Source organism: Cannabis sativa, chromosome 1, assembly GCF_029168945.1.
Source record: "Cannabis sativa cultivar Pink pepper isolate KNU-18-1 chromosome 1, ASM2916894v1, whole genome shotgun sequence".
NCBI lineage: Eukaryota > Viridiplantae > Streptophyta > Magnoliopsida > Rosales > Cannabaceae > Cannabis > Cannabis sativa.
The window spans coordinates 10,185,223-10,209,301 of NC_083601.1; the positions used below are offsets into that span (position 1 = coordinate 10,185,223).

Here is a 24,079-nt window from a genome sequence, read left to right on the forward strand (position 1 = left end):
TGTTATGGCTTGATTGTGAAAAAATAGTGTTTTGGGGTTTATTTGTTAATTAATAGACTTTATGGAGTCTAATTAATAAATATTATAAATGACAATTTTATTTGATAGTTATTTTAATTATTAAATAAATAGTTTGGCATTTATAAGGTTGAATTGCAAAATATGGTATTATTGAAAAGAAGAATAAGTGGTTGAAATAAAGTGGCAAAATTGTAACTAGAGATTGGCTCACTTAAGTGTACGACCAAGAGTGATTTATTGCCTAATATTTTATTCTTTTTTAATCCATTTAATTCAACCCTAACCCTATTGAAGTGTTGGAAATTATTTTACCAGGATCTTAGATCTACTCACAAGTATGTTGATTAACACCCTAAATATGAACTTTCTAAAACGATGAAATAAACACATATAAAGTTTAGTAAACCTTACATTGGGTGCAGCGGAAATGAATGACTCCTTCCGTTCAGATATCTAGCCCTTGGTTCCTTTCTGTAGCAGAGCATTATCAATATCTGAACCTGGATCTCTTTCTCTGATTCTTTAGTGCTGAAACTCCTTCTTGCTGAAAGTCTTTCTTCACGATCTTCCTCACTATGATTGAGGTATCACTTGCTGTGTGTGGGCACTACTCTGACACTAAGAATTTCAAAATTCAAGAGGGAAGAGAAAGAAGAAGTGGCGGCTAAAGATAGGGAGAGAGAAAGGCTCAGGTTTTTCTCTGAAGGAAAAAGTAGAAAATTTAAGTGTAATTTTTCTGAAGCCTTCACTATCTATTTATAGCATTCCACTAGGGTTAGGTTTGAATTATTTGACATTAAAATAATGAAAATATCAGTTTAAATTCCCTACAAAAGTGGCCGCCCATGTCAAGTGGATTTGGGTCTCACTTTTTGCAATTTTGCAGTTTTATCTTTTCTGCATCTGATTTTCTCAAAAAACGCAAATTTTCAAATTCAACTATTTAAATGCCAATTCTAACTATTTAATAACTATAAATAATTATTAAATAATATTGTCATTTATCATATTTATTAATTGAACCATACAAAGTATCATAATTAACAAATATGCCCCTAAAACTCTTTCTTTACAATTTCGCCCTTACTTAGTGAAAAAATTCACAAATAGACATAGTCTAATTTGAAAATTATAATTGATTAATCAAAACCAATTATATGAGTCTTACAAGCAATATTATCTCAACTAGTGCGGGGACCATGGGTCTATATAACCGAGCTTCCAATAAGTAGATCAAGAATTTATTACTTAAATTCACTAACTTATTAATTCTTCGTTGAATCCACGCATAGAACTTAGAATTGCACTCTCAGTATATAGAATGCTCTATATGTTCCACCATATAGACACATCATTAGTTATCCATTGTTATAATCCTAATTTGATCAATGATCCTCTATATGAATGATCTACACTGTAAAGGGATTAGATTACCGTTACACCCTACAATGTATTTAATCCTTAAAACACTTAATCCCGTATAAATGATATTTCAGCTTATGTGAAATGAGATCTCCGCCATTTATTTTCGTTTGGTCAAGCTCGAAGGAGATCATCCTTTACTTACTATTCGCCAGATAGAAGCTATAAATTCCATGTTTATGTTAGCGCTCCCACTCAATTGCACTACCGTGTTCTCAAAATGTACGTATCACCCTGACTTAAAAGTAGGCTTAACTAACAAATCAAAGAACACGAGTAGCCTCTCGAGATCGAGCCTAATCATAACAGGATTAAGATCATTTGATCTAGGATCAACTAGGCGATATTGACTTGAATAGATATTACGGTAAGTTTAATAAATCTAAGTCAAAGTTCAATATCGGTCCCTTCCGATGCATACTCCATGCATCCAACCTGAGCTTTACTTTAACCAATGCTCTGGAAAGAACATAGCATTTCTCCAAATGCAAGTAAACTCTGTTGTAGATTATCATATCAGTAAAACCCTGTGTCTGATAAATCTAGGAAACTTTATTCACATAGTCATGTTTACTTTCCAATGTGTTGACAGCACAATAAACAGGATCAAGTATGTGAAAAGGGTTTCAGATGAATTCATACATTATGTACATATAATCATGAAATAAATCATGTGAACCATGCAACATTAAATGTTATTTCTGATCTATATTAATAAGTAAATCTGATTATATTGAAATGAGTTTTATTTAGGGCATAAAACCCAACATGAAGAATAGTATAAAAGGAAGGTTATGGTCTCATTATCCAACTAATGCCTTTAAAGCTAGAAACCTAGATGAGACCTCTTCCTTCTTCTTTCTTCTTCAATTCGAAACACCAAGCCTTTCTTCACACTAAATATTTTCAGCTATTAGTGAATGAGTGAGTGCCCACACACATCAAGTGGTATCTCAATCATAGTGTGTAAGACTGTAGGAGATTCCAAACAACAAGAAGGAGAATCAGCATCAAAGGAAGAAGAGAAAGAGATCCAGGTTCAGATCTTGGTGATGCTCTGCTACAGAAAGGAATCAAGGGCTAGAGATCTGAACGGAAGGAGTCATTATATTCCGCTGCACCCAATGTAAGGTTTACTAAACTTTATATGTGTTTATTTCATTGTTTTAGAATTCATATTAGGATGTTAATGAAACACACTTGTTAGTAAATCTAGATCTTGGTAAAATATTTCCAACATGGATGCCACGTGATTACTAATGTGGACGGATGAAAACTCCCTTTGTAACTCTGCCACGTCACTGGCCAGAATAGCATTCTGGCAGCATTTTCTCCAAAATTTTAGGTGTAAAACTCCTACCTTGCATCATTTCACTTGGCTGATATAAAGGATTTTTTCTAACAACAAAATAGATAACTAATAAAATAATTATAATTAAGACTAAAAAATTAATAGATATCCAAAATTAACTTGCTAAATTAAAAAGAAAGATAAAAACTAACAAAAGTAACAAACAACATACTCTTTCACTATTCTTTTCATCAAAATTAAAGTTTAAATATGATAAAAATAACTCTATACCATAGAGTTATTAGTGCATATCACTAAGGTAGACAAAATGAATTCTAGCTACAACTCTCAAAGTATTTATATAGAATATATTTCAGCAAAGTGCTCTTAGATGCGTGAATATCATTTCAGGTCCCTTCCCCATCTGATTTCATTCACTATTTATAGGGAGAAGGTTGTTGCAATTAACTCTGTAAAAGGAGTGATCAGAAATTAAATATCCCTATATTTTAGGGGCAATTACGATCTACTGAAGCTCTTACTTAAGAATGGCAAACGGGGTGGGTCTGCCCCGACCTGCCACTAGCCCGCCCCGCCCCGACAAGGTATTGCCCCACCCCAACCCGCCCTGATTGGCTCGCAAGCTTAATCGGGTCTGATCCAACCCGACCCAATCAGGTTGGATTTGACCCGAATTTATTTATTTATTTATTTTCACAAACACTCAACAATATAATACATACGTGTGTATACAATATTAACTTCTTCTCTTAAAAAAAATCAATAAATGCATTGGAAGTAAATGAACAAATGCAGAAATGGGAACAAATCATATAAATGATTTGACTTAAACATTAAAAAATACCTTTTTCCGATAGAGTATTATGTCTTTCTTGAAAACCCGTTACGGAATATAAAAGAAAAGCAAAAGTGACAACCCACACACCATTTTTGTTTCTCTCTCTCTTTCTCTTCTTCTTCTTCTCTGTTCCTCTGAGATTGTTGAAGAGGAAAAGCAAAAGCTGAGTTAAAGAAGTTGGTCGGAAGGGAAGGGGATGCAGATGATCTCCAGGACATCCTCCTGTGCAATGGCCTCCTTACCTTGTTCTTCTAGGGTCTATATATATATATATTCCTATATCTTATATGATTTTTTATGTTTGCAAAATTGTGGTTTACCCTAGTTTTCTTTTTCTTGGTTGAGAAATAATTGGATTTTGATTAAATGTAGGTTCAAATCTAAACTTTTATCATTTAAAAATAAAGTAGATTGCTTTCCTTAGCCATTTTGATCTTATTTTTTCCTTTCTCTGTGGATGTACCATATGATTTTCTCTGTCATATTCTGGTATAACATAATTTAGTGGCTTTTGTCTTTCTTTATTATTATTATTATTATTATTATTATTATTATTATTATTATTATTATTATTATTATTTTGGCTTCTTCTTCTTATTCTTTTTTTCAGTTTGTTTATCGAGAAAATTACAGCAGGGAGAAAAGAATCAAAATTAAGAATTTTCGAAGGAATAATCGAGAGATAGAGTATTATGTCTTTCTTGAAAACCAGTTACGAAATTGCGTGAAGATCTCAGATCAAAGGGACTTCATTTAAAAATGAAAATGATTAATTAAGGAAAAAATAGTTGCAATCAATGTATTATCGAACCGGGGCAGCCCCGTCTCGAAAATAACCTAACCGGAGCGGGGCAAAGACCCGAATAGAGATCTGATTGTCCCGGGGCAGGACTGCCCCATCGGGTTGGGGCCCCGATCCGATCCGCGAAAAAGCCCCTATTTCCCATTCCTAATCTTACTATCTCAGGTAAATCAGTCGGAATGTGTAGGATTTAGTTTTAGATATTTGTGGAAGTTTGTTAAAGAAGAAATCAAGGCTCATGTAACCTTGCCCGACATTCTTGGCATCGTTTCATCCAGCTGACATATTGATTGCCCAACCAGACCATTTTCAAGACTGGTCTTTCTTGATGAAGTTACTTACGAAATAATTTTGGAAGGTACATTGATATGCCCTTTATTAGATAGCCTAATGATGGCCTGGCCAGATGTTGCCTGGAAGACAATCCACAGTCCATGGGCACTAGCCTCATATGGGATCTGCCTGGCACATTCCTGTCCAGAGGTTCCTTGTCATATTAATACCAGCTAAATCATGTCACGTGTAAGTGCCACGTCAAATGTACAAGCTTTGGGATAATAATAGTATTGGGTCTCTCATGAGTCTTTTACCCATAAGCTTCGATATTGATTTTGCCTAGAAATCTCCTTTTGTATTATTATCCACACACTCTTGAGAACATAACTCTGTTAAGTCAAATCCAATTAATAAAAATAAAGTAAACGTAGTCCCATTACCATCGCGACATGAGAGGTGAACTATTATAAATTCTTGGTGTCCTTTTTTATTTATTGTAATTTTATTTAGACAAATTAATTCATCGCAATCCCCTTATTTGTACGATCTTCTTAGATTATTTGATGAAAAACTTCGTCAACAAATATTAATTAAGATTATGAGCACAACCTATTTATTGTGTTGGACATGACAATCTATCATGTTGTTAAGTATATATGACACAATATAATAAGGATGTTGTATACAATAATCGATAGTATAGGAATAGGGACATAATGAAAGATTAGGACTTCTAATAATTTCTGTTAAAATACATAAATTGTAATAATCATTTAATAAACATTCTAATAGTATTCTGTTTTAAAAAAACATTCTAATAGTATTCTTGTGAGAGAAGAAACAAGTTTCTTTTGGAAACCCCTTAAAACTTGTTCAAGTCTTGTGTTATCTTCTTCTCCTCTTTCTTTAGTACTTTTCAGTGCTATTTACTTGTAACCTATAGTATAGGATTGAGTTTGTATCCTTCTTCATCCTTATAAATAAGAGGTTCTCATTTTCTTGTTGGTTTAAAAAGTATATTAGATATCTACATCCCACTTTTCTTCTTTTTTCATTTTACAAAGACACTATGCATACATTAACATTATATCACTAAAAATGTCACTCTTTTGTAGAGGACATAGGTACAAGTTCACACCACAAGCTCAAAGAAGAAAACAACAGAGACCTATTTCCCAACTTACAATCTATCCTTATTTTTTTTCTAAATGAATGAAAGTAACTGTACAATTGGTAAAGAAATAAAAGAAGCCTTCAAAAAATAAAAGAAAAAAATATGTGTCGAGATATGGCAGACGGCAGCCTCTCTATATAAGCAATCACCAGTTACACGTCAAATACATTTTAAGCTTATTCGACATATTCAAGTGGTCACCTTCTCTGCTCTGTCTGCTTTCCCTAAGTTTTTTTTTTACTATATATAATTATATATTATACACACACTCCTGAGTTCACTGATTCCTTTAAATAAATCTGCCAAAAAAGTAAAAAAAGAAAAAAATCAGAACTTGAACAGTTGTTGGTATCCGATGTGTTGTTGAGTCATTTTTGACCAACTTGTAATCTAGTCACATGGGTGGGTGGGTGAAATCCAATAGTACAATTTAAGTCATATTCTATTTTGAAAATAAAATAAACAATTAGAGCAATTACCTGAAAACTCAAGGCTGAAGTGAAGAAGGGTTAGTTTGAACACTTGGGTAGAAATCCATTGTTGAAAATTCTCTTTTGGAGGTTAAATAATTTACTTGGTTCTTTCCTCTTGAAGAATCTTTTGATACCTAGGAAACCCTTTCTTGCAAGCTGAAACCTGCACACATAATAAGGTAGACTTAATATTAATATTATAATTCAAAGAACAAATTTAAAGCAAGTAGAATATGAGGCCATTTTCTCAAGTAAACAAGTACGAAAGTCATGTGTATATTTATATGTATATGGAAATGAGTTTTTTCAAAGTCAAACAGTATCGAAGGCTGGCTTATAATTACATTCCCAATAAATTTTTCTGATAATGAAAATTATATGTAGAAAACCACCGTTGAGGGAAAAAAATAATATATATAAGGTATGATCAGAATAAAAGCATAAAAAGTAAAAAAAAAAAAAAAAGTGGAGAAAACAATATTATTTTTGGAAGATTCTTCGTTTAATTATTTTTTAATGAAAAAAGATTACTATAGACTCAACAATACAACTATTCAAATAACTAGGCATAGTCAAACAATACAGCTCCAACAACAAGTTGCCCATCTCTGACTCTGATCACAGATTCCTTTTAATTTCATTTATTTTTATATTGACAATAGACTAACCCATTAATTAATAATAAGAAATATTTATAGCCTAACTTAACAAAAATGAATTGTTGTCTCCAAACCCAACTGCCAATTGTTAAACCACAATAATTATAGTGATTTATTTTTCAATTGAATTTCAAGAAGAACATAAATTCAACCCTTTCATATTCAGCTTAAAAAAAAAGTCTAAATCATTTACACTAAACTTTCTTCCCAAGCAAGTAAAATTGAAAGCAAGGAAGAAAGCAAATAATTAAGAAAAAAAATTAAAGAAGAAAGATAGAACTACTCACAGCTTCAATGTCGATTTTGTAAACTAAAAGCTTTCGTCTTTCTCTGCAGCTAGTTCTATAAGCCACAATTATATGACCCACAGCCAAAATCAGTGAGCATAAGAAAAGGGCTATTTCAGCTACTCTCATATTGATATACCCTTCTTGATCAACACTCGAAACCCCAAATACATAAGAAGCTTTTAACGAAACAAACACAAGAGAAAGCAGAGAACACACTGTTGTAATCCCCAAATATGGTCCTCTCGATAACTTTGGTCCATCACAGAAGCTATAAACACCTACACACAAATACAAATACAAAAGCTAATTATTAATTGATTCATTAATAATTATTTTCTTTCTTTAAAATAAAATAATTGTATCAATAAATTAGTACTACTACTTACAGATGATTACGGCTGATCTGACAATGGAAATGATTGGAATATCAATGAGAGAGTATCGAAAATCGTAGTTTCTGAAATGAAAAGAGAGAGTTTCGAGCGGAGAATAAGAGGTGGGAATGGGATTAGTATTATCATCATGAAACGACGCCGTATGGTGTGGAGAAAGCGAGGCAGAGAGAATCGCCGAAGGGAGTAAGGTATCGGCAATAACAAGAAGAACAGGAGCCGAGAATAAGAGAAGAGAAATCAACATAGTGATTAAGAAAAACACTGTCTTTATTATTCTCAACACTCTTTTAGATTTCTCTTCTTTTAAAAAACCCATCTTTCTCTGTTTTTCTTTTCTTCCTTCTTTTTTTTTTCTTCTGAGGAAAATTTGAAACTAAGGGTGTATATGTACAAGAGAAAGGGTTTAAAAGATTTGAATATTAATAAATTCCAAAAATAGAGGGCTTAAATGAGAAGAATAGAAGAGGAAATGGGCATGAAATGGAAGGTGCAATGTTTTGACTGGACTTGTAGTCTATATACATAGTGATGGCCGAAGCCAAAGATTGGAACTTTATTTACACGCGCAAGTTACTCGTCAAATATTAAAGTCTTTTCTTTTTTTTTTTTCGTATAAAAAGCCAACGGCAATACCTAAACGCCTTAAAACGACAAATTTTTATAACGTATTGCTGTACTTTATTTATTGAGAGATAATCGAGTGTGACTGAGGTCATCCATGAAGCCACCAAAACATTTGGTTATTTACATTCTGACTTTGACATGTGTCATGACTCATCGGCTGAGGTTGCATAAATAAGATTTTTTTTTAAAAAAAAAAAACATGTAATAAATTTCTAGAAAAAAAAAATAGTACAATATCTTTGATATTTTAATTTGCTATGCTCTGGGTCTGGGAAATTCCTTAACTATTTCGCAAGTGCTGTTAATTTTAGTTGATGTATTGTTTTGGCTGATTTTTTTTTATTATTATTATTAACCAAATCTTTCATGTTACTAGTTCTTCCCCCTTTAAAAAAATTGTAACTATATTATATAAGTAGATACGCAATTACATTCTTTTTTTAATTTTATATATTATATCTAGTCAATAAAATTCAGTCAAGTCAATACATATTTTAAACTCAATTCCCCCAAATTTTCAAATTAGCAAATTTGCTCTATAATTGAGTTTTACCCATATATTATTGGATATGCATTCAAATACTCTAAAAAAATAAAATTCACAATTATTTATGTATTTTTTTAGTTTTTATAAAAAGGAAATCCCAATATAAGGGGTAAGGAGTGATTATTTCTCTAAATATTTGCATTTGAGCCATATGCTTATATTCTTGAGATTTTATTCGGTTTGGACTAAACGTATTAACATATGAGTAACATATATATATAAAATAAAATATATAAATATATATTCACACGTCACTACTAAATGTATGCTTCACGACCAAAATTTTAAATAATTCTAATTTAAAATTGTAGTTATATTATTTATAAAACTTGTTTATAATAACTCACACACAAATCAAACTCAAAAATAAATAACTAATAAGTTACCAATCAATCAAGCGGGTATGTTGGAACCGACCCCATTGGAGAGTGCATGTGATCACATGCACCATTTGTCATTGCTTAAGGTCTATTTTGTTTTGCTCTTATAATTTTTATTATATTTCTTTCATTTACTTTGTTTTTTTTATTGTCTTAATTTTGTGGTTAAACTGTTTCTTTTATAATAATATTAATTTTTAAGATTACAAATATTAATTTTCGTTAGAATCTTGGGTGGTTAAATCATAGGACCGTTATATGGTGGAAATGCTACTTTCCAGTTCAATTTCCCATTAATTTTTGATAATTCCAGCATTGGTTGGGGATGAGATTCCACTAAAAGAATCTATATCCCCACTATGCCACAAAAACTATACAATAGCCACCAAACTTGATTTATATATATATATATAATTTTAAATGTCTTATTGTTATAATACATAAATTTTTAATTATTTCTAAATTTATCTCAACATAAATAAACACAGATTATGTCTTCTTGTACAATTTTCCTGACGAGCTACCACTAACCACTCTGTTTTAGCTTTACAAATGGAGAATGAAACTTTTACATCATCATTATTATTTTTTGTTTTATTAATATTTATAGGATAACAATGAGGATAAAAAGTGGAAACATGTACTCATAAAATGCCACCCTGTGTATCTCATAACTTAAAAATAAATTAAAAAATATATACATAAAAAGTTTATGAGGTTATTTTTAAGGACATGAATGAACGTCATTGCTTTTGAAACTAATCCAAGGAAGATCATACTTATCATAAAAGATCTGAGTAAGGCCTTAAAAACCAAACCCCACTTACGTAATTACATAATTTTTTTATTTTGCTAGGTGGTTTTGCAATATATAAGCCTCCTATTAATATTATATTATATACATACAAAATTATAAAATATAGCATTAATTGCTGGTCAATGGTAAGATGATGATTTCATATATTTTGAAAACATGTTTAACTATTATTATTAGTCTCACAATCATTTTCGTATTTTAAGCTTTTAATATCAAGATATTTAGCTTCCGGGCTAAGTTGGGGATAGGTATGGTACGTAAATATTAGTCAAATTAAAACCGATAATGGCTTTGGTTGCTATATTGTGAAGCCGCCTTTGGCCAGGGTTGGGAAAGAAGAGTCAAAATTTCAATTAGTCAAAACTTATTACAAATCAAATTCTACTCTGCCCAAATTCTAGAACAATTTTCTTTTGAATTAGAATTTTTTTAAAAAAAATTAGGTTAATTAGAATTTTTGCCCCTGAACTTTGACATGTACCAAATTATGCCCCTGAACTTTTAATGCATTGAAAATGCCCCTAAACTATTGAGATTGTTGGATTTAAGGACTTTAGTCTAATTTTATTCAATTTTACTATTTCAATGATTGTTTATGTACTAAACCATGTTCCCAGCCTTTGATATCTACCAAATCATACCCTTCGAACTTTAATATGTACTAGAATTTTTATTCATGTTAGACTTTTTTACTAAAATTAGAAAAAAAATCTTTAAATCCAACAATCTCAATAGTTCAGGGGGCATTTTCAATGAACTTAAAAGTTCAGGGACATGATTTAGTAAATGTCAAAGCTCAGTAGCAAAAATCTTAATTAGCCAAAAAATTAATATAAAAAAAAATTCTTCACTTGTGGAATCTTCGATGGCCCCATTTGGTCCCACCAGAATATATATTTTCTTTTATCCATTTTTTTTTAGTTTCAACCCTTTCCAGCGAAGGGTGATGGTTTAATTTTGTACTAAAGCTTTGTTCTATATTCTTTTTCTCTGCCACTCTTTCATAACCAAATTATTGAATCAACTTTTGGATTCATATCATGTCTGGTACTGAAAAAAAAGCCCAAAATCAACATTAATTAGAATATTTTTTTAAAAAAATAATTAATAATAATATTGTCAAGCTGCTAAAATAGTGATTATGTTATCCACATGTACGGTTGGTGAAGCTTTTCAGAAATTAGTAGGTCATGTAATTATACCTAAAAAAGTGGTTAAAAAAATTAAAAAAAAATGGAAGAAAACAAATTGCAAAGGCAAAATTCCTTGTAGAAAACTAATTTGTGGCCCCTTTTTTAAGTATTTATTACCTGAACACGCGTATTACACGCGGAGAAGCAGAATTTTGGATTTTGATTTCATTTTTTTTAATTTAAATTTATTTCGTGTGTTAAATTACATACGTGTGTATCTTCTAGAAAGTTTGATAGGGATGGACATTGCTATAATATTTGTAGTTATTATTGTTTTTTCAGTTAGTGAAAATATGATGCATAAATCACACCTTATAGGCTCACATTAAATATATAATATAATTTTTCTGAATTTTTTTTTTTATGGATATGTGATTGTTAGATCATTGGTAAGTCATGCAACCTGTGAGGGACTGGTTTGGCCTATTTATAATTCTTTTAATGTGTAATCACATCATCTCTCATCTTGTTCCTTATTTTATAAAATATAAATTAAAAGTTTGGTAATTTTGTTTTTTTTTTCATAATTTTCCTTTTACGCTGGAAAAATAATGTTTGGTGATATTATAAAATTCATGATAGAATTGTCATGTAGTAGTATATCTTGATATAATTTAAGGAAGGGGGTGGTTGGATATTTGTCACTTTTGAATGAGAGTTTCCAAAATTTTCAATGTGGTGGGGGTAAAATGGAAGAAAATTAATGTTCACGTACCAATTTTTCTTGTGCCAATAACACAATATAATAATTATTTCTTATTGTTTATTTATGATATATAGATTTATGACTCATTATTTGTAATTATATGGTTTTATTGATCAGGTTGCGATATTTAATTATATTATATATCCTGACCTATACATGCATTATTGCCTTAAGCTTTTCTTATTCTACATCATGTCAACCTTTAATAAAATAAACTACTAAAGTGGGTAAAATGCCTCCACAATAACAATATTTTGTTTTTTTTCTTTATTATGGTTGAAAAAATATTTGATTTTCCTTCAATATATATTTAAATTGTATAGAGTAACAAAAGTAAAAACTTGCAACGAAAACTGTCTTTTTTCTTAATTTTCAAATTTTCTTGCCCTTTTTTTCTAACATTCTAGAACAATTATTAGCCCATGGTCACACTCCAATATTAATGTTTTAATAACTTTTATTTTATATATTTGCTTAATTTCATTTTGGTAAGTAGTATCTATTTTTTATGTTTGATGATATTGTTTCAATCAATAATACTATTATATGTTGGTTACCACTACTAAGGAGCAACAGCTCAAAATGGAAACACCTTGATGCTCAATTGGGAAGAAAATGAGCAAGGAGTTTCTAGTTAAAAACATAGAAAAAAGTTGCTGCAAGCTTCCACTAATCCAGAATCTATTTCTCTTGAATAACATTGCAAAGAAGTATGTACGAGACAATGTAACATTCTTGGTCATAGAAAATGGTAAACTTAATTAGGCCATTAAACTTGTTAAGGATTTAGGGTCCAGTTCCACCACCTCTAAAATTGACCCCTTCATTTATGAGATTCCATTGACTTCCAAACCAAAATGGCCTTGGTGGTAATTAATACAAGCAATAAGCAACAATTTGATTGAGGACCACTAAGGAAACTTGAAGCCACCTTCCATAGACGATATGGAAATGCATCATGATTATATTTTTTCAAATTTTATTCTAGATAGGAAAGACAATATGGAAGGAAAATTTACAAAAATACTGTAATTTGAGTTAATTTTTACAAAAATACTGTCATACGGAAAAAATTTCAAAAATACTGTGTTTTTATAAAACACCATTAAAACACAAAGCAGAACAACTCAAAACAATAGTAGAATAAGTACAAAACACCGGTAGAACACCAGTGAAAACTTAACACAGCATACTCCAGTATGAAACTTATAAAAAAATACAGTAAAAAAGTAAAAAATACCACTTGGCAGTAATTTTGTAGAAAATTAGCAAAAGTTAGTATACCACTTAAATTTTCCATAAATCCATTTCCATTCATGGCCCAATAGGCCTCTTTTGCATAGAAAAGGCTCCATTTCAAGCTAGCATGTTTCCATAATAGAATGAGAAATAATGGGGAGAGAGAGGGACTTAGGGAGTGTGTAGTGACAGAACCAGTATATAATAATAGTTGGGCTAAGTAATGATTTATGTTTGGCGGCATGAATATATTATTTATATATGATGTATGATAATATAAATATCAGCTTTGTTTACAAAAATAAATATGATTATTATGAGCGAGACAAGAATTGAGGGAGAAGAAAACTCTTTTAGTCTATCCTATCAGCCTCGAATGATTGTTTACAAAGTATGATATAAGGGTTTAAATTAAGGAAGGTTCAGCTAATAGTGAGTTGTACAACTTTGTTGATTAGTTATACTAAGAGAATTATCTAACAGCTAACTAATTCTAACAGTGCTTTAGTGAAGACATTAGCGAGGTTGTTTTTTGAAGAGACGTGGATCAATTTGAGGATGCTTTGAGTGACTTTCTCTCGAATAAATTGGCAGTCAATTAATTTCTCGTGCTTTGTACACTCATGATATACTGGATCCTCACTGATGTGGATGGAAGTAGCGTTGTCACAGTAAAGGTAAGCAAATGGTGTATGATTGATGGCAAAATCTTGAGAAGAGCAAAGATCCAAGTTACTTTACATGTTGCATTTGTCATCGCCCTATATTCAACTTCAGCAGATGATGATAGGTTGATTTTTTGATTTTTAAGAGATGAGTGAGGAGCCAAGGAACACACAATATAGATTGGCATGTGTCTTGACAGCCACCCTAGTCAGCATCTACAAAAAAAGAAATTGGTTTGTTGTTGGGGGATAAACTGGTTTATGCATATGGAGAGATATTGAGGAAAGTCTCAAATGAAAAAATAGACCTTGACCAAGAGTGGCTTTAAGATATTGGAAGATTCGTTGAGTAGTCTGTAGATGAGGTACTTAAGGAGATGCTAAGAACTGACTAAACCGATTGGTGGCGTATGATATGTCAGGTTGTGTGATTATGAGGTAAATTAATTTACCAATAAGGCTTCTATTCTAAATAAGACTATGTCTTGTATGTGAATTTTCACTAAGTAAGGGCTTATTTGAGAAGAAAGAGAGCATTTAGGGTTTGTTTATTAATTAAGATACTTTGTACGGTCTAATTAACAAATAAGTTAAATATAATTTTATTTGATAATTAATTATAATTATTAAATAGATAGATTTGATATTTATAGAGTTAGAATTGAAAGATTGCCTTTGTGATAAGAAAGATGAGTTAAAATAAAATAGCAAAATTGAAATTCTAAAGGCCCATTAAGGGTTCGGCCAAGGAAGTTAAATAAAGTCATTATTTTATATTTTTTAATTTTATTTTAATTCTAAACCTAACCATAAAAGCTACCCTATAAATAGAATAAGATGGTTTTTATTTTTAGATGATGATCAGACTCCTTTATGAGACAATTAGAAAATAATGAGAGCCACCATAATATTCGAATCCCTCTTCTTCTTCCTCTGTTATTTTCAAAGCCTATAGTGGTTGGGGAGTTGTCCATACAATTAAAGTCAATATTTAGACCTTTTGTGGAAGACCGTGTTAAACACCATCGAATGAGGAGAAGATTGAGGTTCAGATCTTGATCATACTCTACCACAGTTGGGATCAAGGGTTAGAGATTTGAATGGAAAGAGACATTATATTCTGCTGCCACCAATGTAACTTTATATGTGTTTATTTCATTGTTTTAAGAAATTTATATTTAGGATATTAGATTATAGTTTATAATCAAACATACATGTTAGTAAATCTAGATCCTAGTAAAATAAGTTCAAACATTTAATGCCCGAGGCTTTCCAAGCCCCCGACAATGCCATGAAAGGATTAACATGGGGGGTTGGGGGCTTGTATAGGCCCGCCTCCTCGGCCTTGGAAAAATCCTTCTCATTATGCTCATTTATGCAGTGTTTCTGCATCTGTCATGGACTTGCTATACTCCTCATTCTCCTTCTGAGTACAGGTTTTCTGACCATCTCCATCTAAATGAGCTGATTCATAACCTGGTTTCGAATCAATAGTAAGGTGATTGTTGGGATAGCTAGTTAGACATGTTTTCTTCCCTTTCCCATCCTTCCCTGAAATTAAAAGGTCTCCCATCCAGCTACAAGGGCCTTCAATATCCTTTAGCCGCCTCTTTTTTCCAACCCCAGACCCAATAGAAATAGACGAAGAACTAGTCCACTTAGAAATCAGGGAGCACATTTGACCCATTTTTTATTATTAGATTTAGTAGCTTTGCTAGCCGACCTATGATTTGGGTGAAGAATACCTTTAAAGACCATCATGAGATGGCTAGTTTTCTCCTCAGCGGGCCCTTCACTATTAAGGCTCAGTTTCCTAACAATATTCTTCGTACTAGGACCACCAAGAATCATGGGCTCCTGAGCCACATTCTTTAACAGCTCATCATTCCCAATCACCTTAGCGTTACCACCACCCACATTCGAAAGGCCATTCGTACCCTCTTCCATACTATCCACGTCAGCATTCTGGATTGATCCACCTTTCAACAACAGAGCATTTGGTAATACCCCATCTCCATCATTTTCTATATTAATCATAACCCCAATGGAGGCTTTTGCAATAGCTTCTCGATGAATCTAAGTTCCCAAAAGATCTGATTTAAATCTCCATCATTTTGCAGTATATTTCTTCTCATTTCTTCATGAACATTGGCCTCCGCCACCTTGTGTTCCATTCTATCATGTTCGTAGGATTGATAATTTGAAAGACAATCCTTTATGCGAGAGCCGAGTCTCATCCAAGGTCCATACATGGGGATTGTTCATCCAAAGTCATCCACGATCATTTGCCTTTTAGTTCGATGAAGAACACTTCATGTCCCACTCCACATTTGTAACACACATGAGGTAGATTCTCATACTTGAAATAGCACCACAGGCCTCCTCCATAAGGAGAAACAAGCCCACCAGCAAAAGTTTCTTCAACTGTAAAACGACTTGGAACCGAATATACTCATTAGTGGGGAAGCCATTTTTCCACATCCTATCGATACTCACCACCAAACTAATCCTATTAGCCAAGACGTTAGCATTTTTCAGCGACCAAAAACGCGAGGGGATTTCATAGACCCTCACCCAAATTGGCCGTGAGGTTAAATCTGCAGAACGCCACTGACTCTCTTCTGGCATTTGTTTAATAATCATAAAACCATCACAAATCTACCATGGGGCGTTCTTCATAGCAAGTTCTGCTTCATGCCTCTTCATGAAGTGAAATATGAAAGTATTCGTGGCCACCTCCTCAAGTTTTCAGCCTTGAGCCATCTTCATTTTATTGATAACATCAAACGGAGTAAATCATGGAAAATGACTTTTTTAGTTATCAATCTTACCACGACGAACTTTTCGTTGAAGTCTTTGCCCACTTCAGCATTAGCCTTTAGCGCAATAAAGAAGTTACAGGCAATATGAGAATCCACTTGTTCAACAACTTCCTTCCCAGCCATACTCGACGTCTTAGCCAACTACAACCAAAACAAAAACAGAGAGATATGACAAGGAAGAGCAAGTATAATATACACAAATACAAGGGACCCTAGACCACAAAGAGTGGTTTAATCAAGAAAAGAGTATGGAAAGGGAAATAGTATAGAGAGAAATGGTACCCTCATCGAATTTGGAGATTAGTGGAGTGGTTGGTTAATTCCTACCGTAATTTTGTTAAAAAAAATCTTATATACCGTAAAACTGATTTATTCATAAAAAAAAACAAAAATTACTGCAACTATATTCATGAAAAAAAGTCCTAATATTTCAGTCTCGTTTTCTTTTCTTTGCTCCAGTTTTATAATTATTTTCTTCTAAAATTAAGTACACACAAAGCTACATGTCGTTCACTTTAGGAAAAATGAAACGACATGATCATATCTTGGTTGGCACAATTAACGACATAAAGAAAATCTGTGATGGCGTGGCGTTGAATACCAAAACACACGTCGTAGCCTTCTAAGCCTATCAATTTTTGTCTTTTAAGAAAATAGTTTTCATTTAACAGTGAAAATACCGAAACGGTGAAAGAAGGGGTACATACAGTACAGGTTCTTTAAAATAAAATTTATTTTTCCAGCAAAAAAATAAATTGTTTTTTATTTATTATTATTTTCAATAAATTGCCGCGCGTTATTCCCGAGAAAATGGCGACGCGATCCTTGTGGCGCGGCCGAGCCAAATTCGCGGCGGTAACCACCGCCTTATTCGGCGGAGTAGCGGCGGCCAACGTAGCTACCTCCGATGATCCTTCCAGGACTCTGAAGCTCTACACTGCAGTTCCTGTTCGCCTGTTTCGTGACTGCGTCACTGCTGCTAGTATCGCCTTTGGTATGTTATCTGAACTACGTTCCGTATTTAGGTTTTAGGTTTTACTCCTAGCCCGTCGTGTTTTTGCTTTAGCTTCGATTAGTCTTTATATGTTATAGAACTTGGAGCTTGGAATTCGGTGCTATAATTGGTGAAATGTGTAACTGATTTGAGCTTACAATACAATTTAAGATGATCACAAAGGAATTTGTTTTATTGCATTAGTTTGCTGATCGTAACTTATTGCTAAGTTGGGTTTATAATTGTTTAAGTTGAGTCTGCTAATGTTCTGTTGAGCCTATGTGAGGCAAAATTATATGTCGTTATTGTTGAAGGCTTGAAGCCAGTGATTGTGAAGAGAGCTTCAGTGCGGTTCTTTCTTCATTACATGTTCTCGGCTTTTTGAATCTCTTAACTGGTGATTTTAGAGAAGTATTTTGAAATTGGTTATGATGGAGAGGCTTTTGATGCATACTTTGTTAGAAACAATGTATTCATACTTAAGCAATCAAGCCCCAAGAATGGAAATTATGTGTACATATCTTTGAACATATTTTTGGTTTTTGTATTGATTAGATTATGAGTACTCACTGTTGGGACTGGCTGAAGATAGTGATGAAAGGTCACGTGTTAAGCATGAAGTTCATCTAAGATCTGCACGTAAACTTCAAGAATTATGTTTCAAGAATGGAGGCATATATATCAAGCTCGGTCAACATATTGGACAGCTGGTATGCTTCATTTTACTTTTCTACATGTCTATGAAGAGAAATTTAACTCACATTCCACATTTCATGACCTTCTGGACAAAGTTTTGTCTAATTTTGAACAATTTATTTCATAAATATATTATTCTTCAGGTACAAATGTGGAATTTCAATTGTCATAGCTGTTCTTTCATACTTTATGCAGGAGTACTTAGTACCTCATGAGTATGTTCAGACAATGAGGGAGTGTATGTTAAATAAATGTCCTGTTTCTTCCTATGATCAAGTGTGTGAAGTGTTCAAGAAAGAGTTGGGAGAGACACCGGATAAAGTATGTATTTTGTTTTCATCTAGATTCATGGTTGCAGTATTTTCGTTATGTAGAGTAGAAGTAAAATAATTGTGTACTGAAGTAAGCATTATTAATGCAGATATTCTCTGAATTCGATCCTGTTCCTATAGCAAGTGCTTCACTGGCTCAAGTTCATGTTGCTCAGCTGCCTGATGGCCGTAAAGTTGCTGTGAAGGTTTTAGTTGTCAATTTTACCTCAAATAAGAATCTTTAGTGTTAGGTGCCGTGCACCACCAAGTTTTCATCCTTTGTGATGTAGAATGAATTACAGTTTCTTTTTCTATTGAGAATTACTTTCCACTTTTAAATCTTTCCAACATTCAGGTTCAGCACATTCACATGACAGATACTGCAGCTGCAGATCAGGCCACCGTGGAATTAATTGTGAACACCTTGCATTGGATTTTTCCTTCTTTTGATTACAGGTATTCTAGGATGATTTCTTCCCTAACACAGTATGGTAAGCCAACTTAGTACCACCACAATCATGCTGTCCAACCATGCATCAATTGTCATATAAATAGTACTTCTAAAATTTAGGAATACACTTCTTTCAAATGAAATGCTGTGTTTAAAATTTCTTAACTAGTTCTTTTCTGCTTATGTCCAGATGGTTGGTTGACGAAATTCGTGAAAGTTTACCTAAGGCAAGTTGCTTAATCTCTTGAGTATGCTTTTCTTATTTTTTTTTTCTCGTCTTTGGATTAATACTTGTTATGTTTGTTTTTGTGATGTATTGGGTAACAAAACATCTGACTTCTATATCTTAGTTTTTTTGCTATAATTATCCGCAACTCTTAGGATCACTTTCTGATGGGGTTAATACTTTTCTCTCAAGTTATTGTAAACTTTCTCCAATTTGTATCCAACTTTTTCAATTTTGGATTAATAATCAAATACATTCTTTATATAATATGTTAGGCCAAATAAATAAATACAAGAAAAAGTTGAATTGATTTTGGTCAAGACCCTGGACTAGGAATTGTCATTGTTTATCCGTGCAAGGTCTTTTGTTAATTTGAGTTACTTGTAATCTACTGATTTTTCATATCACTATTGTTAAATCTTTTTTTAGTGCATCATAGAAATTAGAATAGAAAACTTGTGACAAGTGATGGTCTGTACATGTGAAAAGTATAAAAAAACTACTTTATAGTTTGGAAAAAGAGTATGCTTTTTCAAGTGTGAGAATTATATGTGACAAGTAGACTTATATTAAAAATTTGTAGCTCTTTTTGATACGTAAAAGTGCATGGTTTTTATTTATTTAAAAAGTAAATAAATCTAAACACATATTTGTTTCTGACAACTTGATTAGATATTTGTAAGCATGCTTCACTTATTTCTGATGTAGCCTTACACTGCTTTGGCTTTATTGTAACCACCAGGAGCTAGATTTCTTGGTTGAGGCCAAGAACAGTGAGAGATGCTTGGATAATTTCTGGAAACTATCTCCTCATATTGCACCTTATGTATATGCACCAATAGTGTATTGGAGTTTGAGTACCAAAAAATTATTAACCATGGAATATATAGATGGAGCACAAGTAAATGATTTGAAGTCTATTCGAAAGCTTGGTGTTCAACCACATGAAGTTTCTAAATTAGTAAGCTCATCACTGTAATTTTTGTATGGGGCCTCTAAACTTGCTGCTGATCCAACCATTCTTTGTCATATTATCATATTATAATGGCAGTAGACATTTACTTTGACCAAATTATATTTTATATTTTTTTATGCTTCAATGTCATTGTTTTCACAAATAAAAACACTTGAATGCACTTCGAGTTTACAAAAATATTCATGACATATGATTGTGCTTTATGCAGGTTAGTCAAGCTTTTGCTGAAATGATGTTCAAACATGGGTTTGTTCATTGTGACCCACATGCAGCAAACCTACTGATTCGCCCGATGCCTTCTAGCAGAAAGAGCATTCTAGGTAGAGTTCTGCTTTATTGTTGTTCTATTAGTCTTGGTGCTAGTTTAATGCATAACTTGTGACTAGCATTGGTACTAGTCCAGCCTGTAAATGCCTGCCACCAAAGTTTTCTGAGTCCTAGTTGCAACCTGTCATTAGTTACATGTGTGTTTGAAATTGTGCCAACTACTCACACTAGTGGAAACACGTATAACAATTATTTCAAGTGGTAGTGAGTGTTTGTAGCCTTTGTTTTGGGAATTTATTTGACAGAGGAAGTTTGTCGGGAACTTATTTTCTAAATCTTCTTTAGTAGTAGAAAGTTTGTCATAACTTGTTCCTATTGAAAATGTAGTAAATTTTAGAGCACACCCCATTCTCCATCAATTTTTTTCATGATAGATTTCAATCAGTTAGATAGCATTTATCCAATTACCAAAATCCTATCATGGGGGTTTCCCCATCAAAATAAAATAAAAAAATAGTAATAAAGAAAAATGTAGTTAATATCTAGAGCTTATTTTTATAAACTCAAATAACATGTCCAGTATGAATTTTCTGATCTTCTAGTAGTTTCTGTGGTACTAGTAATTCATATGTGCCAAAAACTAACTTTTCCTTTCATGTGAACAGGCAAGAGAGAACCACAGTTGGTTCTTCTAGACCATGGACTGTACAAAGATCTTGACTTCCAGACAAGAATTAGTTATGCTTCACTCTGGAAGGTACTTAATATTATACCTGACAAAATTCTTATTCCGTTATTGCATCAATCTTTTGAATGAAGCAGCACACTTAGTCGTCTTCCTTCTGTTTTCGTGTTTACTACAGGCATTGATATTTTCTGATGCTAAATCCATAAAGGAAAACAGTGTGAAACTGGGTGCTGGAGAGGATTTGTATGCGTTATTTGCTGGAATTCTTACAATGAGGCCATGGAATAGAGTAATAGATCCAGCTATTGATCACTTAGTCATACGAGGTGGTGACGGTGACCGATCTGAACTACAGGTGAGCTTTTCTTACTGCATACAATCATATTATATGGTACCTAGTTCTGCTCGGTGTTCTATGAATATTGTTATGAGTAGTTGGTACCACATGCTTGACAATATTTTTCTATTCTATCAAGCAGATGTATGCTTCTCAGTATTTCCCCCAAATTTCAGAGCTTTTAAGGAGGCTACCACGTGTAATTCTTTTGATGCTAAAAACAAATGATTGTCTACGATCAGTTAATAATGCCCTGGTATTGCATCTTGACCTCTTTTTACCCCTTTCATCTGTTTTTGATTGCATTCCTTTAATTAAAACCCTCCCTGTGTTTTGGCATTGGTAACTATACATATTTCTTTTCTATTTAAACATGGTAAGATTCTAAGAATTTCTCAAATCAAAGATAAGGAACAATCAAGTAGAAAAGAAGAATAATCATGAGACAATATGTTTAATCTTAGAGATAATCACGCCAAGTTTACACAAGTATTGCACTTTGTCCAAAACCTTTATTTCCAAATCCTAGGTGATGAATTTGAAGCTTGAGGTTTCTTCAATAGAAATAAGGAGTGGGATGAAAAAAGTCTTTGAAATTATCAGGTCAATTTTTTCTTGATGAATTTCTTAGAGAGAATTTGGATTCTTGGAGAGCTTGGAGAGAGTGAGAAAGTGTGATCAAGGCTTTTAAATTCTAATGAACACCTTAAACAGTGGAGGAACCACCATTAGATTTGTCCAATAGAATTAGAGTCATTAAATTCAAATTTGGGATCATTTACTTATTAATTACTTAACCAGGATTTTCTCCCAGCGAGGTTAGGTCGCATAATCCTTGGAGTAAAACCCTGGGACTTCATTTTCATTTGTCCCAGACCTGTTTAGGAATAGGCGATATGTAGCCTGTCCTGTTTTATAATTGCTAAAATCACATTCGACATTTCCAAATGCTCTCAAAAATTTTGGGTATCCTTTTCCACTCCAATGGTACACTTCAGACTGAGAAACTTAATTTCTTATCACCTACAACTCAAAAGTCAAATTTTACATTCACTTTGATGTGATTTTGACTAAGTATGGAAACACAACCATTTGTGTTCGCACTTTGCCTATTACCAGCTCCAACATCTTTTGGCCTTATTTATTTTGTGACGGCCCACATGAATGGGGCATGTCAAGTATATGCACTACATTGTTGCTTCATTTACACTTCTAAAGTATCGTTGTAAACTTGTAGTTTACCCAATATGCAAAAGTTTTCATAATTTATCTGTGGTTTAGTTTGCTCGGCACGTTGCATGCCACCGCTTATTGAGACTCTTCATCCACTAAAACATTTCTGAAACAGTTGCAGGAGTCTTCTCTGGAAACATTCTTGATAATTGGAAGGATATCTTCTGAAGCTGTTATTGAGGCTAAATTGTTAGAGAGTAAATCCTTGTTGGTTCGGTTGAATGTTTGGATCGATGAAATTTTATTGGACGCTCGACTTTTTGGAATGCAGGTGGCCCTATGGCTTTTGCAGCTGAAGAGAGCTTTGTGTTGGATATACTGAAGAGATGTTCTTATAATTATTCTTTGGTTCCTGAACTGGGCTCGCACATTCTTTTTCTCCATAGGTCACATTCCCCACGAAAAAAAATACAGGGTCTCGATCATATGGGATTTGATATATAATTGATTTTATAAAATTGAAGAACAAATAAGTGATTCTTTTCTTTTAACCAAAAAAGAGGGAAACAATTCACTGTTTTTGGTTTCAAGATGCAGACTTTTAATTTTTTTTTTTTTTGGATCTCATCGATCTTTGTAAACATTTTATTCCAACTCGTAAAGTGAGAGACTGAAAGAAAATGATTCATTCGGGATGCTAGTTCTTACACACAACTTCACAATAATTAATTGATTAATTTCCCTGGAAATTCAGAAGTGGGAGTACCAGATTTATACAAATTCATATTTTGTTCTGTATCTTAGTACTACTACACGTCCTGTCCAAATCCGGGTTTTCTATATGATTAAATTTGTATCTGATTCAAAATTGTGTTCATTTGCCAAAATCTTGGTTTGTTTGTATTGTAATAGGAAAATAATAGTGTATACTAATTAATATTTAACATTAATCTTTTTGTTTTGGAAGGGATTCTAAATTGATCTTTAGTAACAAATATTTAAAATTATTTTAAGGAAAAAAAATTAAATTGAGAGGTTGAATAAAAAATTATTCTAGAAGGCACAAAATTTATGTCAGAAAACAAATATGGTTCATAAATATTTTTTATTAATACATATATTATAATATATATATTGTATTTTTGTATCCAATACCATTAATTAAAACACAAATCGAGTAAGATACATGCCCTCACAATTTAGCCGACCCAAGGACTAAATGAATTATGAGTTTCTTCACCCAAATGTCACAATACATAGAGTACGTCAAAAGAGACTTGTGGCCTAACAGAAGAAAAGAGTAGT

At 32.6% G+C, this 24,079-nt stretch overlaps 2 protein-coding genes across 3 annotated transcripts; one reads left to right on the forward strand and one right to left on the reverse strand.

The window, feature by feature from the left end:
* Window positions 1-5,665: 5,665 nt before the first annotated feature.
* On the reverse strand, window positions 5,666-8,246 carry LOC115706182 (uncharacterized). Its single transcript, XM_030633736.2, has 4 exons — window positions 7,654-8,246; window positions 7,265-7,545; window positions 6,325-6,481; window positions 5,666-6,144 (listed from the first exon to the last, which is right to left on the reverse strand). The coding sequence occupies exons 1-3, from the start codon at window positions 7,976-7,978 to the stop codon at window positions 6,416-6,418; spliced, it is 672 nt and encodes a 223-aa protein (XP_030489596.2). The 5' UTR covers window positions 7,979-8,246; the 3' UTR covers window positions 5,666-6,144; window positions 6,325-6,415.
* A 9,080-nt stretch (window positions 8,247-17,326) lies between these two features.
* On the forward strand, window positions 17,327-23,523 carry LOC115707427 (putative ABC1 protein At2g40090). 2 transcript variants are annotated; one of them, XM_030635389.2, is made up of 12 exons: window positions 17,327-17,649; window positions 18,205-18,359; window positions 18,541-18,666; window positions 18,767-18,862; window positions 19,012-19,112; window positions 19,298-19,334; window positions 20,076-20,294; window positions 20,518-20,629; window positions 21,242-21,333; window positions 21,440-21,619; window positions 21,744-21,857; window positions 22,950-23,523. In XM_030635389.2, the coding sequence occupies exons 1-12, from the start codon at window positions 17,466-17,468 to the stop codon at window positions 23,154-23,156; spliced, it is 1,623 nt and encodes a 540-aa protein (XP_030491249.2). In that variant the 5' UTR covers window positions 17,327-17,465; the 3' UTR covers window positions 23,157-23,523. The 2 variants fall into 2 exon arrangements, with proteins under 2 accessions (XP_030491249.2, XP_060959624.1); XM_061103641.1 differs by lacking the exon at window positions 17,327-17,649 and having other exon boundaries at window positions 18,489-18,666.
* The last annotated feature ends 556 nt before the right edge of the window (window positions 23,524-24,079 follow it).